Below are 23,791 nucleotides of genomic sequence, written 5' to 3'. Positions count from 1 at the left end.
AGCAAAAGTAGGTGAAGGAAATGTATGAAAGAAAGGGCGGAATTGCTGTAGTGGTTACCTTCACTACAAGACAAGGAAAGAGATACGGCATGGGTTGGAGGGACTGTTTTTAATCAGGACCCTGGACAGCTCACCCATGGTAACAGGAGGGAAGGCAAGGTGTATAAAGCCCAGGTACAGGTAGGAAGATGGCTGGGAGCCATGTGAGAGCATGAGGAAGTTCTCTTCTACTGGTTTCATTTTCTCTGAAGTAAGAAGCAAGGTCAGCTAAGAAGGATAATAGGGAAGAGGTATTGGGAGTTGGAATAGAGAAAGAGAAGGGGCCTCACAGGGCTATAGGAGTCAAATGGAGTAGTGGTGACAAGAAGGTTCATATCCTAGCTCTGCCACATATTAGCCATGTGACCCTGGGTAAGTGTTCTAACCTCTCTAAACCTCAGTTTCCTCTTATACAAAATGGGGATAACAATACTGCCAACATCACTGCTTTGTGGTGTGGGTGAAAAGAGATCATGGAGAAGCAATCATAAGCACTACCAAATGGCAAGCACTCGGTATATTTTGGCTGTTATCTGCTATTATGCATTAGGCACTCAATGACTTATCAATGAATGGATAGGTTGTGATATTTTATGTCCACTCTCTTTTCAGGAGGTTTGTTCTCACCAAGCTTCAAGTCATCCCAAAAGGAGCATTTTCGGGATTTGGGGACCTGGAGAAAATGTATGTACCTGAGCAGTGTGTGAATGCTCCAAATGGGCTATGGGCAGCAACCTCAGACCACATCTAGCATGATTCTCTGTGCTTAGGAACCAGAATAACACACTAAGCGAAGGGTTTGCACCTTGTCCCACTGTATTTCCTTACCACAGTTCCTAAACAGTAGTGTGGGATCTTTCAGCATGTGGCCACTGAAATAAGCATAAGGTCAATCCAAGCAATTCTCACTTTTTTGGTATAAGGTGTTGCTCCCAAAGTACCTGTGAGTGGAAGTTTTATAAATCAAAGCCTATTTTCTCTGCTGACATCCATTCTTTTGAATTCAAGAGATACTCTCTATTAATTAACTATTAATAGAGTTAATTATTATTAACTCTCTGATTAATTTTTAATTGACAGCAGGGCCTAACATTTGTGCTCTAGAGATTTTCTGGACTTCTTGTTCCTAAGCCATGCTGACAAGTGGTAAGTGATACATAAACATTCAAAAGTATTGGGAAAGTTTAGAGCACTGAGGGCGATTTCCTTTGAAAAGAGAAGACTTTGTTAACGTAAACACTTGCTTTTTACTGGGCTAGTGTAACGTAGGGGTTTCCCAAAATAGGCTTTTCTCAAAGTAGGGTAGAGTAAGAAAAAAACAGCAAATTCTTTCGTGCTTAAGGTAACCCACCCTGCCTTTGAAGGTCCTTGATCCCATCCCCTAGGCTTTTAGGCATGGGAAAAGTGTTTTTCACCACAGCCAGAATCCAGAACTTAATGACAGTGAGTACACCAACAGATAGATGGATTACACAGAAGAGAATGGTTTTTTTCATTATAAGAATAAAGCAACGCCCACCCCCAGTTATATAAGCTTCTCCTTCTTTAAGTCATTCAATTTTTGTCTTGGTTCTTTCACCGCACTTTTAAAAAGAACACTTTCCCAGGTCTGAGGAAGCGAGAAAGAAATCCATTAATGCAAGAAACACAAAGCAGAGAGAGTGGCAATGTGTTTGAGCAGTTATGCCAACTGCTTAGACGAGGTTGGTCAGAATCCTGGGTCTGAGTGTTGATTTTAATATAAACTTACTGTGTAACCTTGAATAAATCACCTTATCTCTCAGAACCTTGGCTTCCTCATCTGTGTATTAAGGGAGGAGATTTTAAAGGGGGAGGTAGCTTATGTGATCTCTAATTTCTCTGCGCAAGCATTTCCCAGTTGGATGAGAGCCCAGTTTAAGACCTGAGTCTTCAATGTTTACAGTTCTTGAAGACAGTCAACACGCATAGGAACTGGGAGATGGGGCACTCATCTGAGCAGAGCTCACCAAGGAAAACAGGGAAGGAACAGAGTTGGAGAGCTTTTGACTCAAGGTGTATTCCTGGATGGATCAGCCATTGCCCTGCCGGGAATTAACAGAGACTAGGTGACTACTGGATAGGTCTCGCCTCCCCCCCCCGCCGCCCCCAAAAGTTCTGTAATTACATAGAAATAATTCTAAAGACAGGAATCCCAGGTATCACAAAGAATTCACCTTAATAAATTCAATCCAGCAAATGTGATTGACCTCTCATTGGGTACTCAGGCTACCATGAGACCTTCCTTTGGCGATAGATGGTTGATCTGAGCTGACATAGCAATAATCCCAGAGACAGAACAGCTGGTTCAGAAACTCAACTTCCTCAGACACAGGTTGTCCATTTCTAGTTCATGCCTTTATTAGTCAGCCTGCACTGCCACAGATGCCAGAAAAATTAATCTTATGTTTTCAATACTTTTTATGTCCTAAGATTTCCAAAACATTCCAGAGCAGAGAACCCAGTACTGAACTGAACTCTGAACAGACTATTTGTACCCTTCAGTCCCTATGCTCACCTTCATCCATTGTCTCACCTCCTATTCTTGGTCACTGATAAGTTCTCATCTCCTTTCCACATTTATGTTCTTCATGTATGTTCTTCCTCCAGTTTTTAACCAGTTTTCTGAACTTAATAAATATTGGCTTCCTCTTCAATATCTCCCTCTTCACAAATCACAAAATCCCTTTCACTCATTCTGCACATGTGGCCTGGTTTCACATATCCTTATTAAAAAGAAGGGGAGAAAGCTTTCTGGATAAATCCTGCTTTCCTTCTCTGCTACCATCCTCTCTCTTCCCCATCACTGCCACTCTTTTGAAAAAGCAGCCCGTATTCACTGCCTCTCTATCCTTTTCCATTCAATTACTCCTCAGCCTGTCCTCTTGCTATTCAACCACAGATTCTCTAACACTATTAAATTACTCTATCAAAGGTCCCAACAATACCAAAACTGTCAGAACTAATGACTTCTACTTTGTCCTCTTAGTATTTAACCGATAGGTAGCTTTTGATTACACTGACCGTTCATGCCATCCTTCTCAATACTCTTTCCCCTTTTAACTTCATTGACACCACATCCTCCTGCCTGTCCTCTGAACCTTCCAGACTACTCCATAACCAGTTCTGTCCCTTTTCTTTTTCCTCAGTTGCCCCTCAAAAGTTCAGATATTCCAGGGTGCCAGTTTTGGCCATTTTCTTTTTTCATAGTCACATCCTCATTATTATTTATCAATTATATCTTACTACCAGGGCTCCTAAACCTTCATCTGCAAACCCCACCTCTCTTCTGAGGCCATAATTCTTGTTTTGAAATGGAGGGATTCCTCAATATCTACCCTTAAGTGAACCACAAGTGCCTCAAATTCAGCATATCCAGACAAACTCATTATCTTTACCCTTAAATTTCTCATCTTCCCATATTGCCCAGTGAATAACATCACCATCTGCCCAGATTCCCAAGCAAGAAAATTCAGTCTCCCTTGACTCATGTGCCTTCTCTCTTTCTTCTGTGCAGGTGCTCTTCCAGTTCTATTGACTCCCTCAAAAATATCTCTGGAACCCTGTCCTCATCTTACTCTGCAGCTATGAGGTTTAAAGTCCCTTGCGTAGCCTACTGCATGAGGCTGCTCTGCCTGTCCCAGCTCCAATCTCCCACCACTCTGTTTCCAGACCTGCTCTGCTCAAAGTCCCTTGCAGGGACTTTGGGTCCCTCTAGGGACCATCACTGCTATAGGTTTCAGTCTTAAGTCTCTGACACAGAAATCAAAGCTCATTATCTCCCACCATACACAGTGTACCCCACTCTTTTGCGAGGTAGGAAGATTTGCCATTTCCCAAGCACTACCATTACCAGACAGCGTATTGCTTATTTAGAATGTGATGGTTGGTTCTTTGGACAATGCCTGGCATGTAGACCAAAAAATAGGTGCAGGTGAAGGTATAAATGAACAAGTGAACAAATATACTTTCACACTGGTCTTATATAGATGCTGTCCTTCTGCCTAAAATTCCACTTGGTAGAAGCCTGCTTTTCCCCCAAGAGGCAGAGCAAATGTTTACCCCCTAACCCGCATACAGCCTTTCCAGAACTCTCCCAGTGCTTCCAAACCATAATCTCGTGCTTGTAGTAGCAATAGCATGTTTATCAGATTGCATTTGGAGTTTACACGTTTTTCCAGATCCTTAGATTGTTCTTTCAGAGCAAGGTCAGAGTGTAACTTAACTTTGTATTAAGTACAACACCAAGTCCTGCTGTTTTATCTCCTGGCTTCACCTCTAATCTATCCACTCGTCTCCTTCTCCAGCTACCATTGTCTTGTCCTGGAAAACTGCACCAGTCTTCTACTTGTGCCTCCCCATCCACCAGCATGCTCTCCCCTCGCCCTCATCCATTCTCTACACAGCAACCAGAGTGACATTTTCTAAATTCATACCTAATCATGTCACCTTCAACACCTGGTACACATGCACGCTCTCTCTCTCTCTCTCTATCTCTCTCTCTCTCTCTCTCTCTCTCTCCATACCTTACTGCTGCTCTTAACATAAAAAAGAAACTAGACTGCTCACATTTTCTCCTTTGCTCTACTGGCCCTTCTTCAGTTCATAAAAGGTACCATGTTATGCAGCCCACCATGGGCCTTGCTTGTTCCTTCTGACTAGAACTTCCTTTCCACTCTGCCCTCTTAATTTAGTCAGTTCCTCCTCATTCTTCAGACCCTGACACCAGGATCACTTGCCCAGGAACGCTCCCCCTGACCTCCCCAACTAGGACAAAACCTCCTACTAATATAATACACTCTCATATCACCACTAGACTCTAGGTGGTGAATATCATTTTAACACTCTTACACTTACTTATGTATTACTTGAATTAATCTCTAACTCCCCTATTGGACTGTAAGTCCCATGAGCACAAGGACATGATTGCTTTTACTCATTATTGGATCCATGGTGTCTCACACAGAGTCAGGGTACTTACAATAAATATCTGATAAATGCACAAATAAAAATGAACAAATATAAGTAGTTGGAGAGAGAAGATACCCAGATATAACAAGAAAATACTAAGTCGTAGGAATGATAATAACTGATGGAGGAGTTAACAGACATACAAACACTGGCTGAGACTCTACTCTGATCTAGGCACTTACATGGCTATAGTTTAAAATCAAACCCAGGACAAAAATGTACAGGACAATATGTGCAAAATAAGTGATACAAACATTGTATTTGTTCGGACTCTTTCTGTTGTGTGAGGGCAAAACAAAATAAACCTCAAACAGGCTGAAGAAAAGAAGGGAGTTTAACGGCTCATTTAACTTGATGGTCAGTGAGAAGGAATGGCTTTAGAAACAGCTCTATTCAGGTTCAAGGTCCTTAGGACTTGGCCTCTCCCCCTCTCTCTGGTCTCCCTTCACTATGTTCATTCCAGCCCTGAGCCCCACCCTTGGTGGCAAGAAAGCAGTAGCAGTCCTGCCTTCAAACATCATCTCAGGTTCTATTCGGGGGAATGTGCTGCCCTTTTTCTTGCTCAATTCCACAAAAGTCTTAAGATTTAAGTCTGACTTGCTTAGACCACACAACCATCCCTGGACCAACCACTGCAGCTAAGAGAATGTGATGTTCAAATTGGCTGTGGCCTGGGTAACGGGCTCCATACCTAGAGGTGAGAAAACCTACCCCAACCACATGGATTTGGAATGGGGGAGGGAGATCCACAAACAAAAACTGAGGCCACTGCTGGAAAAAAAAAAAAAAAAAAAAGTGGAGACTAGATGGTGGTAGTTGGGCAAACAATGAATGTCTAAAAAGAAAATTAGTCCTCTTCTCATCCAGAAGAGAGAGGGCTTTTTGACCTGGGTAGCTGGGGATTTGCTACGTTTGATTCTTCCCCCTTCCTCCTGTTAGAATAATTGAAAGAATCCAGTAACTCTGCCCCAATCCATGCTAATCCATCTTTCATTAATCCAGCTTAACCCACCCACCTCTGCTTCTATAAGAAGTCAAGAGGGAACGGAGTCTTTTGGTAGAAGTGGAGCAGGAGCTTCTCCAATAGAAATGAAATGATCACTGTCACACCTTAGCTTTCCTCAGCATCACTATCTCAAACCTCCTGACTCTTCACTGCTTTGGGACTGACTGGGGGAAAAGGAAATCATTAAAATCTCTGCAGTGTGAAGTGACTTTGCAAAGTGCACTGTAAACTGTTTACCTTATCTTTAATTATTTTGGAGTCATATATCAGCTTGGTATAAAGTGTGAAGACTACACTAAATAGGGTGGAGGGGAGGAGGTGACAATGTGGTGATTTATGGTAACCAGAAAAATTATGTATGGAAATGAGTACAATTTAAAAACACATCTACGTGCTATTGTAACACTGGAGGGGGAAGAAAAGCCAGTGTATAATAAAATATCTTTGAAAATAGGAGCATGATGAATATGCAAATGAGACCAATCAACATCAGCTAAGATATGGTATATGCAGATGAGACGGCAATGAGCCAAAATGTGAAGTAGCTCCCAAACCATAAATATGAACCATATAAAATTCATCTGAAATATTCATGATAACATAAGGACAAAAAGTATAATCAAGTGATTTATTCACATATAAAAATGAGAATACTAGTCTGACACTCCACCCTCCACCCCCAGATCACTGGGGGAAGAAAAGTTAACAGAGGGACTTTTAGAGGAAGAGATTTATTGAATGAAAACGGTTGCAAGCACACTAAAAAAGCTGAATATCCTCCAATTCTCAGTTCTTCGGGCTCACTCAGCACAGATAAAGGGAAAGGAAATAAGTCAGGTAACTAAAATACTAATGGCACCGGTGCTAGAAAATTTGGGTTCCAATCTGCTTTGCCTCCCTAACATTTCCTCAGGTCTGTTCCTACTCTGACCATCTGTGATTCTGAGAGTTAATGGGCAAAGAAGGCTTGAGTCCCACTTACTGAAATAAAGCAAGAAGGAAAGGCTGATGATTGTACAGGCTCCTGAAAAAAAACTGAAGGCCAGTGTTGGAGTGGCTGGACCTCTGAATGGGAAGAGGGGATCTGAATCCCAGGGCAAAAAAAAAAAGTGATAATGAGGTTCAGGTTGTACTTTAGAATTCTCTGGGGAACTTCTAAAAAATTATTTTAAAAAATAATGCACAAGCTTGACTGTCATTTCCAGGGATTTTTCATTCTATTTGTCTAGGGTAGGGCCAAGGATTGATCATTTTATAAAACTCCCTTGATGATTCTAATATACGGTCACAGGTGAAAGCTACTGAGTGGATGATATTTAAGTCTGAATCCAATTTGTAGAAAGAGTATTCACCACAACATGTATAGTGTAACTACATGGTGTGGTTGAAGGAGAATAAACAGAGGGGAGGTGGTAGGAGATGAGGTCATAGAAGAAGCTGGGGTAAGGTCATGGAGAACCTTATAGGCCATGGGGAAAAGTTTGAGTGTCATAGTGAGCGTGATGGAAATTACCTGGGTTATTTTGAGCAACTAACTATCTGACTTGGATTTGTTAAAGTTCACTTGCACACACAGATTTTGCTTTACTAATATTTTGTTAAGAATTTTTGTGTCTATATTTGTAGAGGTGTTAGTTTGTATATTTCTTTTCTTATAATTGCTCTGTTTTGTTTTGTTATACTGGTGCTATAAAATGAGTTGGGAAATGTCCCCTCATCCTCTGTATCTTGAAAGAGTTGGTTACAATAAGGAAAGAACACTTTTTTTCCACAAACGGTGCTGAATCAACTCGGTATTCACATGGGAAAAAAAAAATAAACCTCAACCCTTACCTCATGTCATATACAAAATCCACCTCTAAACAGATCATAGACTTAAATGTAAAAGCTAAAACTTTAAAACATCTAGAAGAAAATATAGGAGAAAATCTTCACAATCTTGGGATAGGCAAAGATTTCTTAAATAGGACACACAAAGCATAAGATCAGATTTTATTTTGATGAAGTGAAAATAAAATCTCTGCGCTTCAAAAGAACAGCTATCAGGAAAGTGAAAAACCAAGCCACAGGCGGGGAGAAAAATATTTCCAAAACATGCTTCTGAAAAGGGACTTGGATTAAGAATACATAAAGAACTCTTAAAAGTGAAAAATAAGAGGATAAACAATCCAATTGAAAATAGGCAAAAGATCTGAATGGATACTTCCCAAAGATACACAAATGGACACTAAGCACATGAAAAGATATTCAACATTAGTGGCCATTACAGAAATGAATTTTAAAACCTTAAAGAAATACCATTACATACCCATACCCACTAGAAGAGCTAGAATTAAAGACTGACAATATAGGCATTGGTGAAACTGCGGAGTGACTGGAACTCTCATATGTATCTGGTGAGACTGCAAAATAGTACAACCCCTTTGGGAAAGAGTTTGACAGTTCCTTATAAAGTATTTATCCAAGAGAAATGAAAACATATGTCCACACAAAGACTTGTTCAAGAATGTTCATAACAGATTTATTCATAATAACTCCAAACTAAAAACAATCCAAGTACTCATCACCAGGTCACTGGGTAAACAAAATTATGTTCTATTCATACAACAGAGTATGAATAAGTAATAAATAAAATAAATAAAATAATAAATAATAAAATAAGTAATAAAAGGGAATAAACTACTAACACAACAACATGGATGAGTCTCAAGTCTAAGGCAAAGAAGTGAAACACAAAAGAATATACCATACACCAAATAATTCTATTTATATGAAACTTGAAGAAAGAATATCTAATCTATTGTGACAGGAAGCACATCAGTACTTGTTGGGCCAAGGGTGATGGTGGGGATTGTCTAGGAAGGGGTGCAAAGGAAATTTTAAGGCTCATGGAGATGTTCTATAACTTGATTGTGATGGTTGTTACAAAATATATGAATTTGTAAAAACTCCTCGAAGAGTTAAAATGAGTGAATAGTATTATTTGTTAAATTACACTTCAGTAAATAAAGCTGGTTGTCTAAAATCAACAATTTTTCAGCACCTATTTGGGGCCAGGTGTTTTAAATACATTTCAGTTAATCTGCACTTTATAGACAGGGATACTGACATTCAGAAAAGGTAAGCAATCAACTAGCATCAGAGAGTTCTTTTGCAGGGAAGCTAGGATTTGAACCCAAGGTAATCTGGTAATCTGGTTCTTTCGGCTACACAAGGCTTCCTTTTTGCTGGCACCTACCATTTTCCAGAATCATTCTACTAAAGTAAAAAGCGACAAAGGGGAGGATTAAGGCTGTGAAAGCTTCCTTTGATGTCATTTAAAATTAGAAGAGAGGATTTCTGTGCCTAAGCACTTGGAATTGCCATAAACCAGAACCTAGAGTCATAGAGGAGACAGTCATAGAGGAGAGGAAACCTCTTCTAGGACAGTCATAGAGGAGAGGAAACCTCTTCTTGGAGTATTTTTTTCACCTTCAAGTTTCAGTGTGCCAACTCATTTCTGGGTAAAGATCCTGCTGAGACTGGCTTTAGTTCAAGGCTTTGCAAACCAGGCTGCCTGTTAAGTTGCAAATTAACTTAGTCAGCAGTTGGGAAATGTAAAAGTTGGGCCAATTAAGTTGTCATTATTGACCCAGGTCAAACATGAGTTAGTGTCTAGAAGGTGAAAGTCCTTATCTCATTTCCTGTTCTCCATAAATATTCTGAAAATAAGTATTTTTGTTGTATTTACGGCTTCAACCAAGAACACAAGAAGCCATTTTCTTGTCACTTTTTGGGTTGATGTGGTTTTAGTATTTCCATTAAGTCTCCTTATTTTCAACTGTTTCTAGGTGGGTCCTCAAAATAAACTCTACAATATCTAATAGCTGCCCAGATCAGAAAAGAGAATAATTTATTAGCTTTGCATTTATATGCTTGGTTTTGTTTTGTTTTTTCGCTTGTTTGTTTTCACTTCAATTTCTTTCTATGTGTGCATGGTGGGGAGGATTCTGATAAAGGAAACAGAGTTCCTGAGATCTAGTAATTTTATGGATGCCTTCAATCTTATATTCATTATAACTGTCCACATCTCAGTCCCTTCTGTTTTATTCATGAAGGTAGTGAGGGTTTCCTTTGCTGGAAGAGATTCCAAAAAAGGGAATACTGAAAGAATACAGAAGAGAGCCCCATTGACTTAATCAGCTCAGGCTGCTGTAATAAAATACTGGATTGGGTGGCTTAAGCAACAGACATTTAAATCTCACAGTTCTAAGAGTCCAAGATTAGAAGTCCAAGATTAGAGTGCCAGTGTGGTCAGGTTCTAGTGAGAACCCACTCCCTGCCTTTTCTCTGTATCTCCACATGGTTAAGAGAGAGCTCTGGTCTCTTTATCCCCTTATGTGGGCACCAATCCCATCATGAGAGCTCCACCTCCATGACCTTATCCAATTATTTTCCAAAGTCCCCATCTCCAAATTCCACCACACTGGGAATTAGGGCTTAAACATATGAATTTGGGGTGATGGGGGGAGAGACACCAACACTCAGTCCATAGCCCGCACTGTGAACTAGCAAGCTTACAGTATGTATGTATAGTATGTATGTTGTAGATGCTCCCTTGCTTGGGAAAGCACAGATATGCCCTCATTAACCTCTTCCATCTCTAGGATCCTCCAGCCTCTTGGCTACTTGATGCTCTAAGGCATTCATGGTCCTGGTGACCTCTGCTCGGTGCCTTTAATTCAGCAGCTAAAGCTTACAGGTGGCAAGACTTCACAGAGTTTACTCAAGCCAGGCTTTTTTGGCTTGCCATCAAGTACAATCTCCTTCCATTTTTTAATCAACAGCCAAGCAACGTCATCTTCTCTTTCTTTTAAGACTTCTGCTTGCCCTTCTGACCTTTCTTGACAAGGCAAGCTGTGGGAAAGACCTTCAAATGTGTTATGTTTGTCAGGGCTCACCGATATACCAGAAAATGAACTGGCCTTTTTGTTCTCTCTGCCAGTAACTCATTGTTTGTGTCTACTCAGAGAAGATACAATTAAGGCAGCATAATACTCAAGTGAAAAATAGCCTCGTGGCTCTGCCCTACAGACTCTTGCTAGATTTTTTTTTCTAATAGAGTAGTATTAAAATAAAAAGATGCAATCTAAACACAAGCTCCGATCGATGCACAAACTATTTATTTTTATTTCCTCGTTTAGCCCATGCCTATCACAACCACATCCATCTGGGCTGTTTATGACTTAATAAGATGCCTTGAACAGTAAAAGACTCAAATAGGCTACACACCCACCTGCCTGCCCACCACCCGTAACAAACTACCTGAATCTTATACTTCAGAGACCTCTTCTGTGGTGCTCAGATCCACTCTGGCTAGCCTACACAGAAAGTGAATGATCAGAAATGGGGTTTTACAGTTCAAACCATTCCAGAGGTTAAACAGGCAGAGAGAAAAAGCAGAAGATTGAGGGACAAATGCCAGAGGAGCCTAAATGAATAAAGTGGAAGTTAACCACCCCAGTGGGTCTGAGATTCTGAGAGAGTCTGGGCACAGAGATAGCATTTGTTGATGCCAAGTGTTTCACAAACATGTAATTTGTGCTTGGACGTAAGCATGCTTTGAAAAGTTAAAAAGTGCATACAAATGCAAGGTATGAATTATAAAGAGAGCACATGTGCTCTGCTTCCCATTCATGGTGTCTCAGCTCAACGACATACTGATTACAGATTTTGCCTTTCTCTCTTCTCATATTCCTCTCCAAAGCACGTAGCATGGGACTGGGCACACTGGAAAGATAATGGCAGGCAAAGTTTGTGAATTTGTCATCTCTGCCCCTGGGGTCCTTTCCCAACTTTTCAGAACCTCTTCCCCAAATCAGGCTCTCAATATTTTTTTTATCTTGTTCTTCATTCTTCTTTCCCGGTAACGATAACAACATCTGAATAATGTAATGGCATTGAAATTCCAAGGAGTTCTGAATTAGATACTCCAAGACAATTTGCCTTTTTAAAAAGCCATGAAGTGGGTAATGCCACTCCCAAAGGACTGAATTGCTAATGGCGGGATTTTAGTCAATGTGGCACATGTGCTTAAGGAGGTTCGCTTTAATACCTGAAGAAACATATCTAGACTGACTTACTTGATTGGACTGCAAAGTCCATGTGTACATGAGCAGAAATTTGAGGGAAAGATGAGCTTCCTGTAATCACAGACATTAGTGCCTTCAAGATTCCATCTACTGAGAACGGGCCCCCTCACGGTCTGACACCAGGTGGAGAACTCAGGCTGGTGTCTGTTTCGTTTTGTTTTTCCTTTACTGAATGTTAAAAATTTGGGGTTCCAGTCTTCATTTATTTGTTTAAAATGTGCCCCCTTATACTTTCCCTTATATCGCCTTCCCTGCTTCTCTTCATATGCACATATAACTTCTCAGTCCAATCAGATAAAACACTTAAGATGTGACTTTCCATTTAGTAAAGCAGACAGTTGCTTTGGGGGGAAAAGGGATGGTGGTTTACTGCAGCACCAAGTTCCATAACAATAACAACAACAAAAAATCCTGCATCAAGGGTAAGTTCTTCACTAACTTCAAGGAAATGAGGCCAAATCAGAAATCACTGGCTGGAGCTTTTTAAAGAGAAGAGATTTATAGGCTTCAGTCAAGTACTCAAGACAAGTGCAGCCTGATGGATGACACCAGCTAATCCATCAAGTGATTTATCAGGGTTCACAGAGTAAATGGTAAATGATTGTGACTTTCATCACTCCCTGAACACCTGTGAGGATGAGGCCTGTAGAGCTAATATGCTTCCTCAAGCTGGGGACACCTCCTCTGACTAGTGTATGTGCAGTTGTGTTTGGTCTATTCTATTTGTGAGCAACCTTGAGAGAGATCAGGCAAACTCAGAGAAGCATAATCCATCCATCAGCCAAGAATTCCACAAATTCTTCTTGAGTCACAAAATACATTAATTAGATGAGGAATGATTTGACGAAGCTTATGTGCCAGTCACTGCTAGATGTTCTGGGCAATAAAGATGAAGATACAAAGTCCCTGCTCTCCAGGAGTTCTCAAGGAGAACAGCAACAATCGGCTGTCATTTGTTGAGTGATTATTTTGCCAGAAACTGAGATAGCCACTTTACATGCACTTTCTTATTTAATTATCATAACCTCATCATCCCAATTTTACAGCAAGAAGACTGATGTCAAAGGGGTTAGGTGACTTGCCCAATGTCACACATCTAATAAAGGGTAGGGCTGGGATGCTGAAACCTGAAAACCAGGCTTTCTGACTCCCATGTTCACAAAGTAATCTATTATTCTGTAATATCTATGAATGCAACAAAAGTCGTCCAGATAATAAACGATACAGGACGGTGATAATCTTGTTCTCTAATGGAGTGAAGTAGGAGTCATAGAGTCCTCGTCCATTTTATTCGTAGTAGTAGTTTGAATAGCTTTGCATCGGTTTCCTATTTTACAACTTCAAAACTGCCTCATCCACCTATTAGCTCATTTAATCTCACACACCAACCCTTCAGTGGCAGCTGGGGCAAGAATTTGAGCCCATCTCACAGGTGAGGAAATGAAATTCAGAGAAGTTTGGTGACTGGTCTGAGATCAACACCTACGAAGTGATAGAGGTGGGATTTCTCACATGCCACACGCCGTGCGTTTTCTCCATATAATGCTTTGCTTTTTGCAATGCTGTCTCTCATTAATAAAGAGAAATTACGTCTTGAGAGTCTTACCGTCATATCAGTGTAGGATAGTAACAGAGTGTCCAAGTCAGAAGAAAAAAGTAACCCTTATATTTCTGCCAAGTACATAAACTTTATATACAGGTGCTCAGCATTTCTCATACTTTCCACTCAGTCTTGAGCACTTGGCAGTGGGGGGGGAAAAAAAAAGACGCCCTAAGAATGGATGGATGTCTGGTTCAAGAAGTGAAAATCCAAGCACAAAACTGGCCTTTTTCATGCCAAAGACGAAATGCTCTAATAGGGTGGGTCCATTATTAAAAACTGGCCCATGCTATTTCATCAAAACATCATTTTTTAATGGAAATTTCCTAAGTCAGCTATATTTATTGGCTTTTCTTCTTCCTGTTTTTGCCTACTCCCCTTTGTCTCTCCTTGGAATTAACATTCTAGTAACATGTAGATTCAACCAGAACTTCCTAGCCAAGATACAGAATTTCATCTCTGCAAGAAAGGATTTTTCTTTTAGTTAAATGCAGTGAGCATTTTATGACTTTCTACTAAGTGTCTCCTACATCACGGCATCTCAAATCTTAATGTGTATACAAATCACCTGGGGATCTAACTCATATGGAGAGTCTGACTAAGGAGGTCTGGGTGGGACCCGAGATTCTGCAGTGCTAACCAGCTCCCAGGTGATGCCAACACTGATAGTCCACGGTCCAGAAGGAGTAACAAGACCTAAAAAAATACTAGTCCTGTGTAAGGAGGTGTATGGTGGAGGATTCAAGAGAAATGGACCACAATCCCTGCTCTAGTGTAGTTGTCGATAAAATACACATGAATCAATTAAAGAAAAACACAGAACAAATGCATAAACATGTGCTCCATTGCTATAACCAAATGATATGTAATGGGAAAAAGTTTTCTTATTTTCTTTGTCATTGTCAGATCACACTTAATAGTAAAAACTGTCCTCATTTTTTTAGTATAATTAGTCACTCATGAAAGTATTGTCTCAGTTTCTGAATGTCCCTCTACCGGTACTCTGGAAACACTGCTGGACACTGAAAATTGCAATTCACTTACAACTATTTCAGGAGCAAACCCATTGTATGGCTCATCTGGGCAAATTGAGCCTCAGCACTCCTTGTGGCAGAAGGATATGTATATCTCAGGCAAAAAGTAGGAGACTGAATACAGGCATTTATGTCCTTGCAGTCTGAAGTGGACACAGGTCAGAGGGAAAGTGCAGGTCAAGGTAGCACATGTTTCATTCAAGATCAAGTACAGCTAGAGTCGTGAGTGATATGGGTTGGGGAAAGAGAGATGGAGGAAGGCAGTGGGAATGCTGGAAAGAAACAAAGAGACCTTCTTTGTTCCTTACCCTTCCAGCCAAGGCCAAGAAACATTCCTGGCACAATCAACGAAGCTCACAGGACACCTGGAGCGGAATGAAAGTTATGCTGTTCTGCATGAGTTCCAAAGGAAGAATGCCACAGAGCTAATCACTGGACTGAGATTGCCATTTAATGCCCTTCCGCCACAAGCCATTCATCAAGTTTATAGCAGCAACAAGAGTTCATTACCATGTTCCTGTTTTGCAGATTCTTGAACAAGGTTATGCCTCCAATTTTCAGTGTGCTGTATAAAAGGAATGAGGGAAGGTGGGAGGGTGAGAGGGTTTCTGAAGGGAATGGTAATAAACAGACTAGGTGATCCTCACCAACTGGAAATGTGAATCTCCCCCACCTGCTTATGACTTTGTACAATCAGAAAGAGCACTTCACAAACTCTCAGATTCATTCTTATTAGAAGTTCCTAAGCTCCTCTTATCAATCTATCCATTCATCTTTCAGTCAGTCTTCCATATTAGAAGCTGAAAGAGAATATAGGATTTGGTTCTAGCTCCTAAGAAGTTTGTGATGTAGTTATAGAAATAAAAGGAATTCATGTGAAACAGGTCACAAACCAGAACAGAAGCAACCTCTAAATGTTGCTGTCCAGATCTTGGGTGCTGAAAGCAGTTTGAAGAGATGGGAGTTAGATCAGTGTGCTGCAGAGAAGCCAAAATAGGTTTTGTGGAGATTTCCATAATCAAAGGAGAGAGGGCAGGGCTTCCCTCGTGGCACAGTGCTTAAGAATCCACCTACCAATGCAGGGGACACGGATTCGAGCCCTGGTCCGGGAAGATCCCACATGCCGCAGAGCAACTAGGCCCGTGTGTCACAACTACTGAGCCCGTGTACCACAACTACTGAAGCCTGCGCACCTAGAGCCTGTGCTCCACAACAAGAGAAGCCACCACAATGAGAAGCCCGCGCACCGCAACGAAGAGTAGCCCCTGCTCGCCGCAACTAGAGAAAAGCCCGCGTGCAGCAACAGAGACCCAATGCAGGCAAAAATAAAATTTAAAAAAAAAAAGAAATAAGAAGGATGGCAAAGCTTATTAAAAAAAAGAAAAAAAAAGGAGAGAGGGCAAAGTGTTCTGAGTGGCAGATACTCATGAAACAAATTCAAAGTCATAATGGGGATCTGAGGTCTCCCTAAAGAGGTCTGCAGGCTCCCACAGTCCTTGTCTTTTGATCACATTATGCACAAAGGGCTCCCACTGAGCTCAGAAAGTTCAAACAGGAGTAGAAGAAAAGAAGATTCACGCACTGGGATAACTGTATCTGAATTCACCAGGATACTGACTCTTTTAATGCCCCGCCCATGACTGTAGTCAGGATGCTAGGAGATTGTCCATCAATATCCAGATGTGTAATGGTCGGTGTACAATAGACAGACTCAAATTACATCTAAAACTGTTTAGTCTCATTGATTTGGGGGAACTGTTGTTAAGAAGGCCAGCTCTCCATAGACAGATGTCCCTTAGGCTGTCCCTAAAATTCCTCAGTGCTCCCCAAACTTAGGCAGCAAGGGAGTCAGAAAGGGAAATATTCTGCTCCTGCCCAAACGCAAGAGTTTTCCTGATCTCCTCTGGAGAAAGCCAAGTGAATGCTCACTATTCCCAAGCCTAGTTGTCTCCATTGCAGAAATATGAGAAGGTCTTGGTGTGCTTTTAAAAATGCTCTAAGAGCTGCTATATTCTGCTTTTTTTCCATAAACTGTTGTCAGTGTCAAGATAAAAAACAGGCTCTGTCTGATCAGTGAGTTCATGGGTGATGTAATACTATAGCTGGTCGCTGCCTCTTGGCAATCCTCTATTTGAACAACGCAAATGGTAGGATCTGACTGAACTAAATATGCCACTTCCTCAGTCCTTCCTCATTAACTCTGTCTTTTTAGTCCAAACCTGTTCCTTTTCCTGCTCCTGCCCCAGGAGTCTAGGGATGACCAACCCTAGAAATGTATTTGGCTCTTTAGAACTTAAGATGCCACATTTAGAGCTATTTAAAAAAAAGAAATTGCTGTTCCAACATTCACTAATGTATGATTAAAAGCAAAACCACGCCTTTGAAGACTTCAAAAGATACAGCAACAAACATATGTGTGGGTTCTGTAGCCATCCTATATAGAGGAGAAAATGTGGATGGCAATGAATTTTTCTGCTCTTTGTCAAGAGCAGTGATAAATTTTGACCACCAACTTTTGTCAGATTGCCACAGTCCCCTTGTGAGACTTACCACACACTGCTCTGACAATCCTATTTTCAGGTTCAGTGTTTCTCTGTTCTTGTTCTATCATCCCTTCTTCAGCATTCAGAATGTCTTCACTCCCCATCAACATCTAATCTCTCCTGATTCTCACTCCAAATAATTCTTAAACGCAAGAGTAGATGATCACCTTTAAAGTCACGACTTAAATGCCCCAGACCCATGTCACTGGGTAAAATTTGGGAAGGTAAAGTTTCAAAAGCACCAGTTCTAGATTCTACAGTATAAAATATGATATGGAAGAATGTGCCCTTGCCTTGCCCATGTCTCTGGAAACATTTCCAAGATGAATTGCTATGTACGTGGTGGGAGGGTGGTGAAGGTACTTTAAGCCACTATCATTGCACCATTTCTCCCTCCTCACTTCTTAAAAGTAAGTGTTCCATGATGAGGGAGGAAGGAAGCTCCCTCCTAGGCTGTGAGAGTCTATTCCCTTCCCTTCAGGCAAGGATGTCAGGGGGTAGTCTCAAGGAAAAAATACATTTCCTGGTCTAGAACTCCTCAGACCAGACTCCTATTCAATTCTAGAATATTCCATTGCATTGTTTCCCAGCAGCCCCTATCTTGGGTCTTCTTTAGAATAATCCAGTAATATTTTAAATATAAAATCCCCTAGGGCCATAAATCAAAGATAATATGAGGACTGAAATAATTCTTCATGCAGCTTGGAAATCTTATAAGAGATATGCACATTTCTGGAAAGGAGACACGGTCTCGGTTCTGCCCATCCTAACTGCAAATTCCATTTTCTAGTATAACTCGAGATTTCTGCATGGTCGGAGGAGCTCCCTGACATGCCACCCTCAGAAGCTGGACTAAGCAAAAAGGCATGCTGTCTCTTTTCAGAAACAGCAGAGGCGTGTTCACTGTAGCATGTAAACATTTTTATACTGAGTGAATTCCATTTCTATCCATACTTATCACAAATGAGCACCGCCAAAATGTTCAAATACATATTCACAATGTGCCTCTAGAATGCACTGTATGAAAAAAAACCAGAGCTAAGCACGAGGCACAGATCCATTCCATTTAATTAGAGTTTCAGAGGAGCCTAAAAAAGGTCTGTATCTCCTTAAGTGTTCTGTTTCTGTACAAGCATAGCTGTCTGCCATTGTCAGGTGGTTTGAACTGAAAATGATTCCGAATTCAAAGCCTTTAAACCCTGAATGTTTGACTCGGGTAATATTATCACAGACAGACAATAAAAGAAACAATCTAGCCCACTCCTATTCCAAATTTCGTACCAGTGTCCATTTTCCCTTTACAGTAAATCAGAGTGAGAAACCATTTCCTCTGCGTCAATGCCAGAGCCCTGACTTAATGCCATGTTAGAAAATACTGCATTACTCTCAGTACATGCCCAGAGTGTGCCCGCTCCTTATTTTGATTCTCTCCTGTTTTATTTTCAAGTCCCTTTAATCATTTCTCCCCAGCCCAGCCATCCAACTTAGCTAACACTTACCTCGAAGGGCCCTCCCTGCCGGCCAGGTCAGGCTCCTCATGGCCCCATATCCATGCTATCTCCTTTCTTGCCTTCTCATCTCTACTCATGCTGTTCCCCTGCCTTCAGGGGTACCACTCCTCTCTCCATGTACATAACCATTTAACATGTATTCCTTCCTTCCACATATACTTACTGAGCACCTACTGTGTGCTAGACACTAGAGAGACAACACTGACCAAGGCAGAGATCCTTGCCCTTGCCCTGGATTTTAGATTCTTGGAGTAAGAGACAGAAAATGAACAATAAACTGTTTTTAAAGAGATCGAGTAACATATAGAGATGATAAGTTTGGAGTAGTGGCGGGTGGAGAAAAATTAGAGCAGGGTAAGGGGATCAGGAGTGCCTCTTCTAAGACTTACTCCCTGGTCTGTGGTCCAGTAATTCACAAGATACTCGAATTGCACATTGGTCTTACCATGCCATAATATGTTTGTGGCCACCTCTGCAACACGTCTGTGAGCCTATTCCTAGGATAAACCTAACTGCAATTGAATAGGAAAAACAAAGTAGGCAATAACTTTTTTTTTTTCAGGTAGCTCCCCAAACCACAATGTATATTATTTCACAAGGCACTGCATACTTCCGTACTGCCCGCCTGCCTTTGTCAACCCATAGACTCTCCCAAGTTGTGGAACAAGGAATGCTGTCCCTGATGCAATGGTTTTGGTTTTCACAATTAAGATAAGATTTTTTTTATGATTATAAAAGTAATACATGCTTGCTATAGAAAAAACAAACTGCAGAAAGAATGATGATTCCACGTAATTCTACAATAACATACGTACCCAATGTTAATACATTGGTGAGCAGCCTTTCACAATTTTTTCTCTGCTGACACACATTTTTTTAAATTAAAATGAGATATTATGCATGCTCTTTTGTAACCTCCTTTTCTCACGTAATTGTATGTTGACAAAATGTTTTAGAGGAAACTGATGGATGTTAAAGTGTTAAAAGACAGGGGTAAGAATCCCTAATTCAAGAAAATTAGAACTCATCTATGACTATGATAAGTGGAAGAGATCAGATACCAGCTTGGGAAAAAGTAGGAGCCTACAGGGAACATGTCACCTCTAGTTTGAATGAAAAGGCTTGCAGAATGCAGGAGAAAAACACTGAAGAGTCACATACGCAAGAAAAGTACTTTGTTAATCATTTTGGAAAGAAGATGAGAGAGTAGATCATCGTGTGTGTGTGTGTGTGTGCGTATGTGTGTGTGTTGCCCTGTGCCCACCTCCATGAAGGCTGAACCTGGAAAGCACTGTAGATAGAGATCTCTCTAAAAGGGATATGTTATCTTTATTGTCAATGGATGGTGAATATCATTAGACGGAAATCAGTGTAAAAGATGGCAGCTCTCTAGAAAACAAGCCTGGCTACACAAGAAAAAAGGAGACCTTGGACTCCCTTGGAAACTGACCAGAAAACAAGGATGTAAAAGGGCCCCTAGCGGCACCTGCAGCCCGGTTTCTCAGAGATAAAGAATCAGTTGGCTGCAGCAACATGTGCAATTGTACTTGCTACAGCAGAGTACTGTGGAAAAACTGCCATTCTGAGCCTATGCATGTGTTAAAATTTGTTTCAGATTTACAATTAGGATATGCGTAGGGCTTCATGGAAGTAGATTTGTGAGCTATCAGAGGACCTTTGGCATCCAGCACATACGCACATATATACACATATACACATCCAATAATAAAACCTTTCCTGTTAGTGCTTGAAATGTCACCATTACAATTTCTTTGGTCTCTATTTTTTTCCTCTCTTCTATTCTAGAAGTTATGTTCTATTTTATAGTTATTTTATCATTTTAAAACGTATTTATCAACCCCCCAAATTTATCAACATCACTTTGTTTTAGCTGAACACAGCATTTCCCCTTGCAATTTTCCATGTCATTTCTGTCCAGCACTTTAGTTCTATCTAGTTTTTAAATAGCCCCAAATTAGCACCACTTAAATTGAATAATTGATCAATATTACTATCATTTTGCCAGGAATTTTGCTCTTAAACTCTACTTGTTTCTTCTGGGTTCAATTTCCTTCCTGTTGACGAAAATTGTTCTTCATAATATAATTGTTCTTTATAACTTTCTGCATTGTTCATTTTTTCTACAGCAAGAATGTACTGTTTTAATCATAAAAAAGTCCTATCTTAATTGTGAAAAACAAAATCAAATTGTCCATGTATGAGTAGTAAGCTTTCTTCAGTCTTTGTGTATTTGAAAATGTCACCCCTGCCCCCTACTGAACTATTAATAATAATCTAGGTGAATTTATAAACCTGGGTCGACCAGAATTTCACTCAGCAAGTAACTCTATTATCTTCTAGTATGTACTGTTGCTTATGTGAAGTGTGCTGTCAGTCTAGTTTTTGGTAGTCTGTCTTTCCTCTCTGATAGCTTTTAACGTTGACTTTTTTTTAAATTAATTAATTAATTTATTTATTTTTTGGCTGTGTTGGGTCTTCGCTTCTGTGCGAGGGCTTTCTCTAGTTGCGGCAAGCGGGGGCCACTCTTCATCGCGGTGCGCGGGCCTCTCACTATCGCGGCCTCTCTTGTTGCGGAGCACAGGCTCCAGACGCGCAGGCTCAGTAGTTGTGGCTCACGGGCCTAGTTGCTCCGCGGCATGTGGGATCTTCCCAGACCAGGGCTCGAACCCGTGTTCCCCGCATTGGCAGGCAGACTCCCAGCCACTGTGCCACCAGGGAAGCCCCTCTCTGATGGCTTTTAAGATCTTCTTTCCCTTTGCTTATACTTTCACTATTGAGTGTAGATTTGTTTTTATTTTTTATGCTTGTGACTTAGTGGTTTCCTCAAACTAAGGCAGTCTTTCCTCAACTCTGGAAAAGCTTTTATTATTATCTCTACCCTCTTTTTTATTCTTTCTTCTCTCCTTCTGGATCTCCTACTAGATCTATACTGGAAAATCTTATACTATATTATGTATGATTTGCCTTACCTACTTTCCAATTCATTCATTTTGTTTTTCATTATATCTAGTCCATTAATAAATCCAATTAAGTTTTTAATTACCTGACTGTATGTTCTTACATCAATATTTTTCATTAATTATTTTCTCAAGTCTGTCCTTTTTCACACTATCCTGTTTTATCTTGTGATTTCTGTATCTTCCTTTATCTGAGAATTTAAAAATATTTAATTTTAAATCTCTTTCAATCTTATTTTAATCCCCAATCAAGGAGGTATAGTTATTCTCTCTCACGTGCTATTTCCTTGTATGATTTGGAACATTTACACTCAGCCCATGCATCTTAGGAATGACGAGGTGTGGTCAGTGGGAGTCCCGTGCGCTAGTATGGAAACATCTTAACAGTTTCTCATTTGCTGCTATTGAGCATTCTCATTTTCTCCAGTTTGGGATGACTTTTCTAGTAATTTTTTTGGCTTGAAGTCACTGTAAATTCTCATCCAATGTAGTCATGTGACACTGACCTGCTATTATAAATACTTGCAGTTGACTATTTCCACCCCAGCTGCTTCTTTGAGGTCTTCCCTAGTCACTTAATGGAATTCTAGAGTGCTCCATTTCTCTAATGTGCAGCCTTTCCTGATTCTTGACTTTATGCAGGTAGGTCAGTTCTAGCTCCTCTCAGACGAAGACATATCTGCAATTTGGGCTCATCTTCCCAAGCAGGTTGTGAAGCTCCAAGACCCAGCCATTAACCTAATTATAATTTTTTCTTTGCCCTTTGGCTTCAATGTACACTTAACCATTCTGACCAGGTTGAGGACAGTGTTACTTACATAGTTTCTTAATTGGCTGTTTGACCTTTTTACCCAGTATTTCTATGTGCCTGGAGGTAGAGAGACCCTCATCCCAGACCTCCATATTAGCCCAAACTCCCAACATCGCTGTTGCATGCTTTATGGTAGTAAATCACCTTCCCCTGGCTCTCCTTTGAAAATAGGAAGATGTCAGAAGGAGGTAACCAACATCTTAGTGGAAGATACAGTTTAGATTACCTTCTACCTTGACAAACTGGGGCTCCCTGATGGTACTGAGCATCTCGAGGAAGAAGGAATGATAGAAAGAGGGAAGAAGTTGTAGAAACAAGGTGCTGAGGACACCAAAGGCAACTTTTCTCATACACACACACACACACACACACACACACACACTTGTGAAGTCAAAGCTCCCATATAAATAATATCTAAACATCAAAGGATGTATTCAGCAACAGAAACTGAACAAGCTAAATCTTGTCATTCACATGTGAGAATAGCTGAGAATCCAAAACAAAGAACAGAAAAATATCTTAAAACTATGGGATGAGAAGGTGCGGTTGGGATAATAGATCTGAGAACGATAACTGAGTGAGTCCAATCACAAACTGGGCAATCATATTACCATAGCAACTCCAAAGCTAGGTAACATTATGCCTGCATTAGTTATATACTTTGCCTTTCGAAAATATATTTAACCATTCAAAGCACTTTCCTACCTATTGTTCATTTATCCATTTAGCACATGTTGCTAAGCTGATCCTCACACCATCCTAGAAAAGGGATGAAATAGGTATTATCATCTTCACATAAATCACAGGAACAGGCATACCCCATTTAAGTTATTAGCCCATGGGCCAATAGCTAGTTAATAGGAAAAGTAGGTAGAGAACAGTTCTTCTGACTCCTAACCCTTACCCTGTCTAGCACAGGGCATTAAACTGGCTTTACCAGTTTATAGATGGGCACCACCTGCAAAGAGAGAGAAGACAAGTTGATCCAAAGGTTAGACAGAAGAGTATATGGCAAATGGTTGCTCCCCTTCTAATCATGACTTTCAGGTTGCTACCATCCTTCTCCAGTACCAAGCCTGTCCCAGCCTTCCCTTCCCACTAGCTCCAAGTCGTTATAGTTATGAGGCATTTGTGTTTTGGGACAAGCAG

At 40.6% G+C, this 23,791-nt stretch overlaps 1 protein-coding gene across 2 annotated transcripts in view; it reads left to right on the top strand.

Annotated features, from left to right (window-relative positions):
• The window catches only part of FSHR (follicle stimulating hormone receptor), a 164,682-nt gene that overhangs the window by 72,076 nt on the left and 68,815 nt on the right, over positions 1–23,791 (top strand). For both annotated transcript variants that reach the window (XM_068564189.1, XM_068564188.1), the window contains exon 2: positions 652–723. In XM_068564189.1, coding sequence (XP_068420290.1) covers positions 652–723 — 72 coding nt within the window. The remainder of the gene's footprint in view (positions 1–651; positions 724–23,791) is intronic.

This window comes from Eschrichtius robustus, chromosome 15, assembly GCF_028021215.1.
Source record: "Eschrichtius robustus isolate mEscRob2 chromosome 15, mEscRob2.pri, whole genome shotgun sequence".
Lineage (NCBI taxonomy): Eukaryota > Metazoa > Chordata > Mammalia > Artiodactyla > Eschrichtiidae > Eschrichtius > Eschrichtius robustus.
Note: the sequence above shows the minus strand (reverse complement) of the source record. Positions and strands in the feature narration are given on the sequence as shown.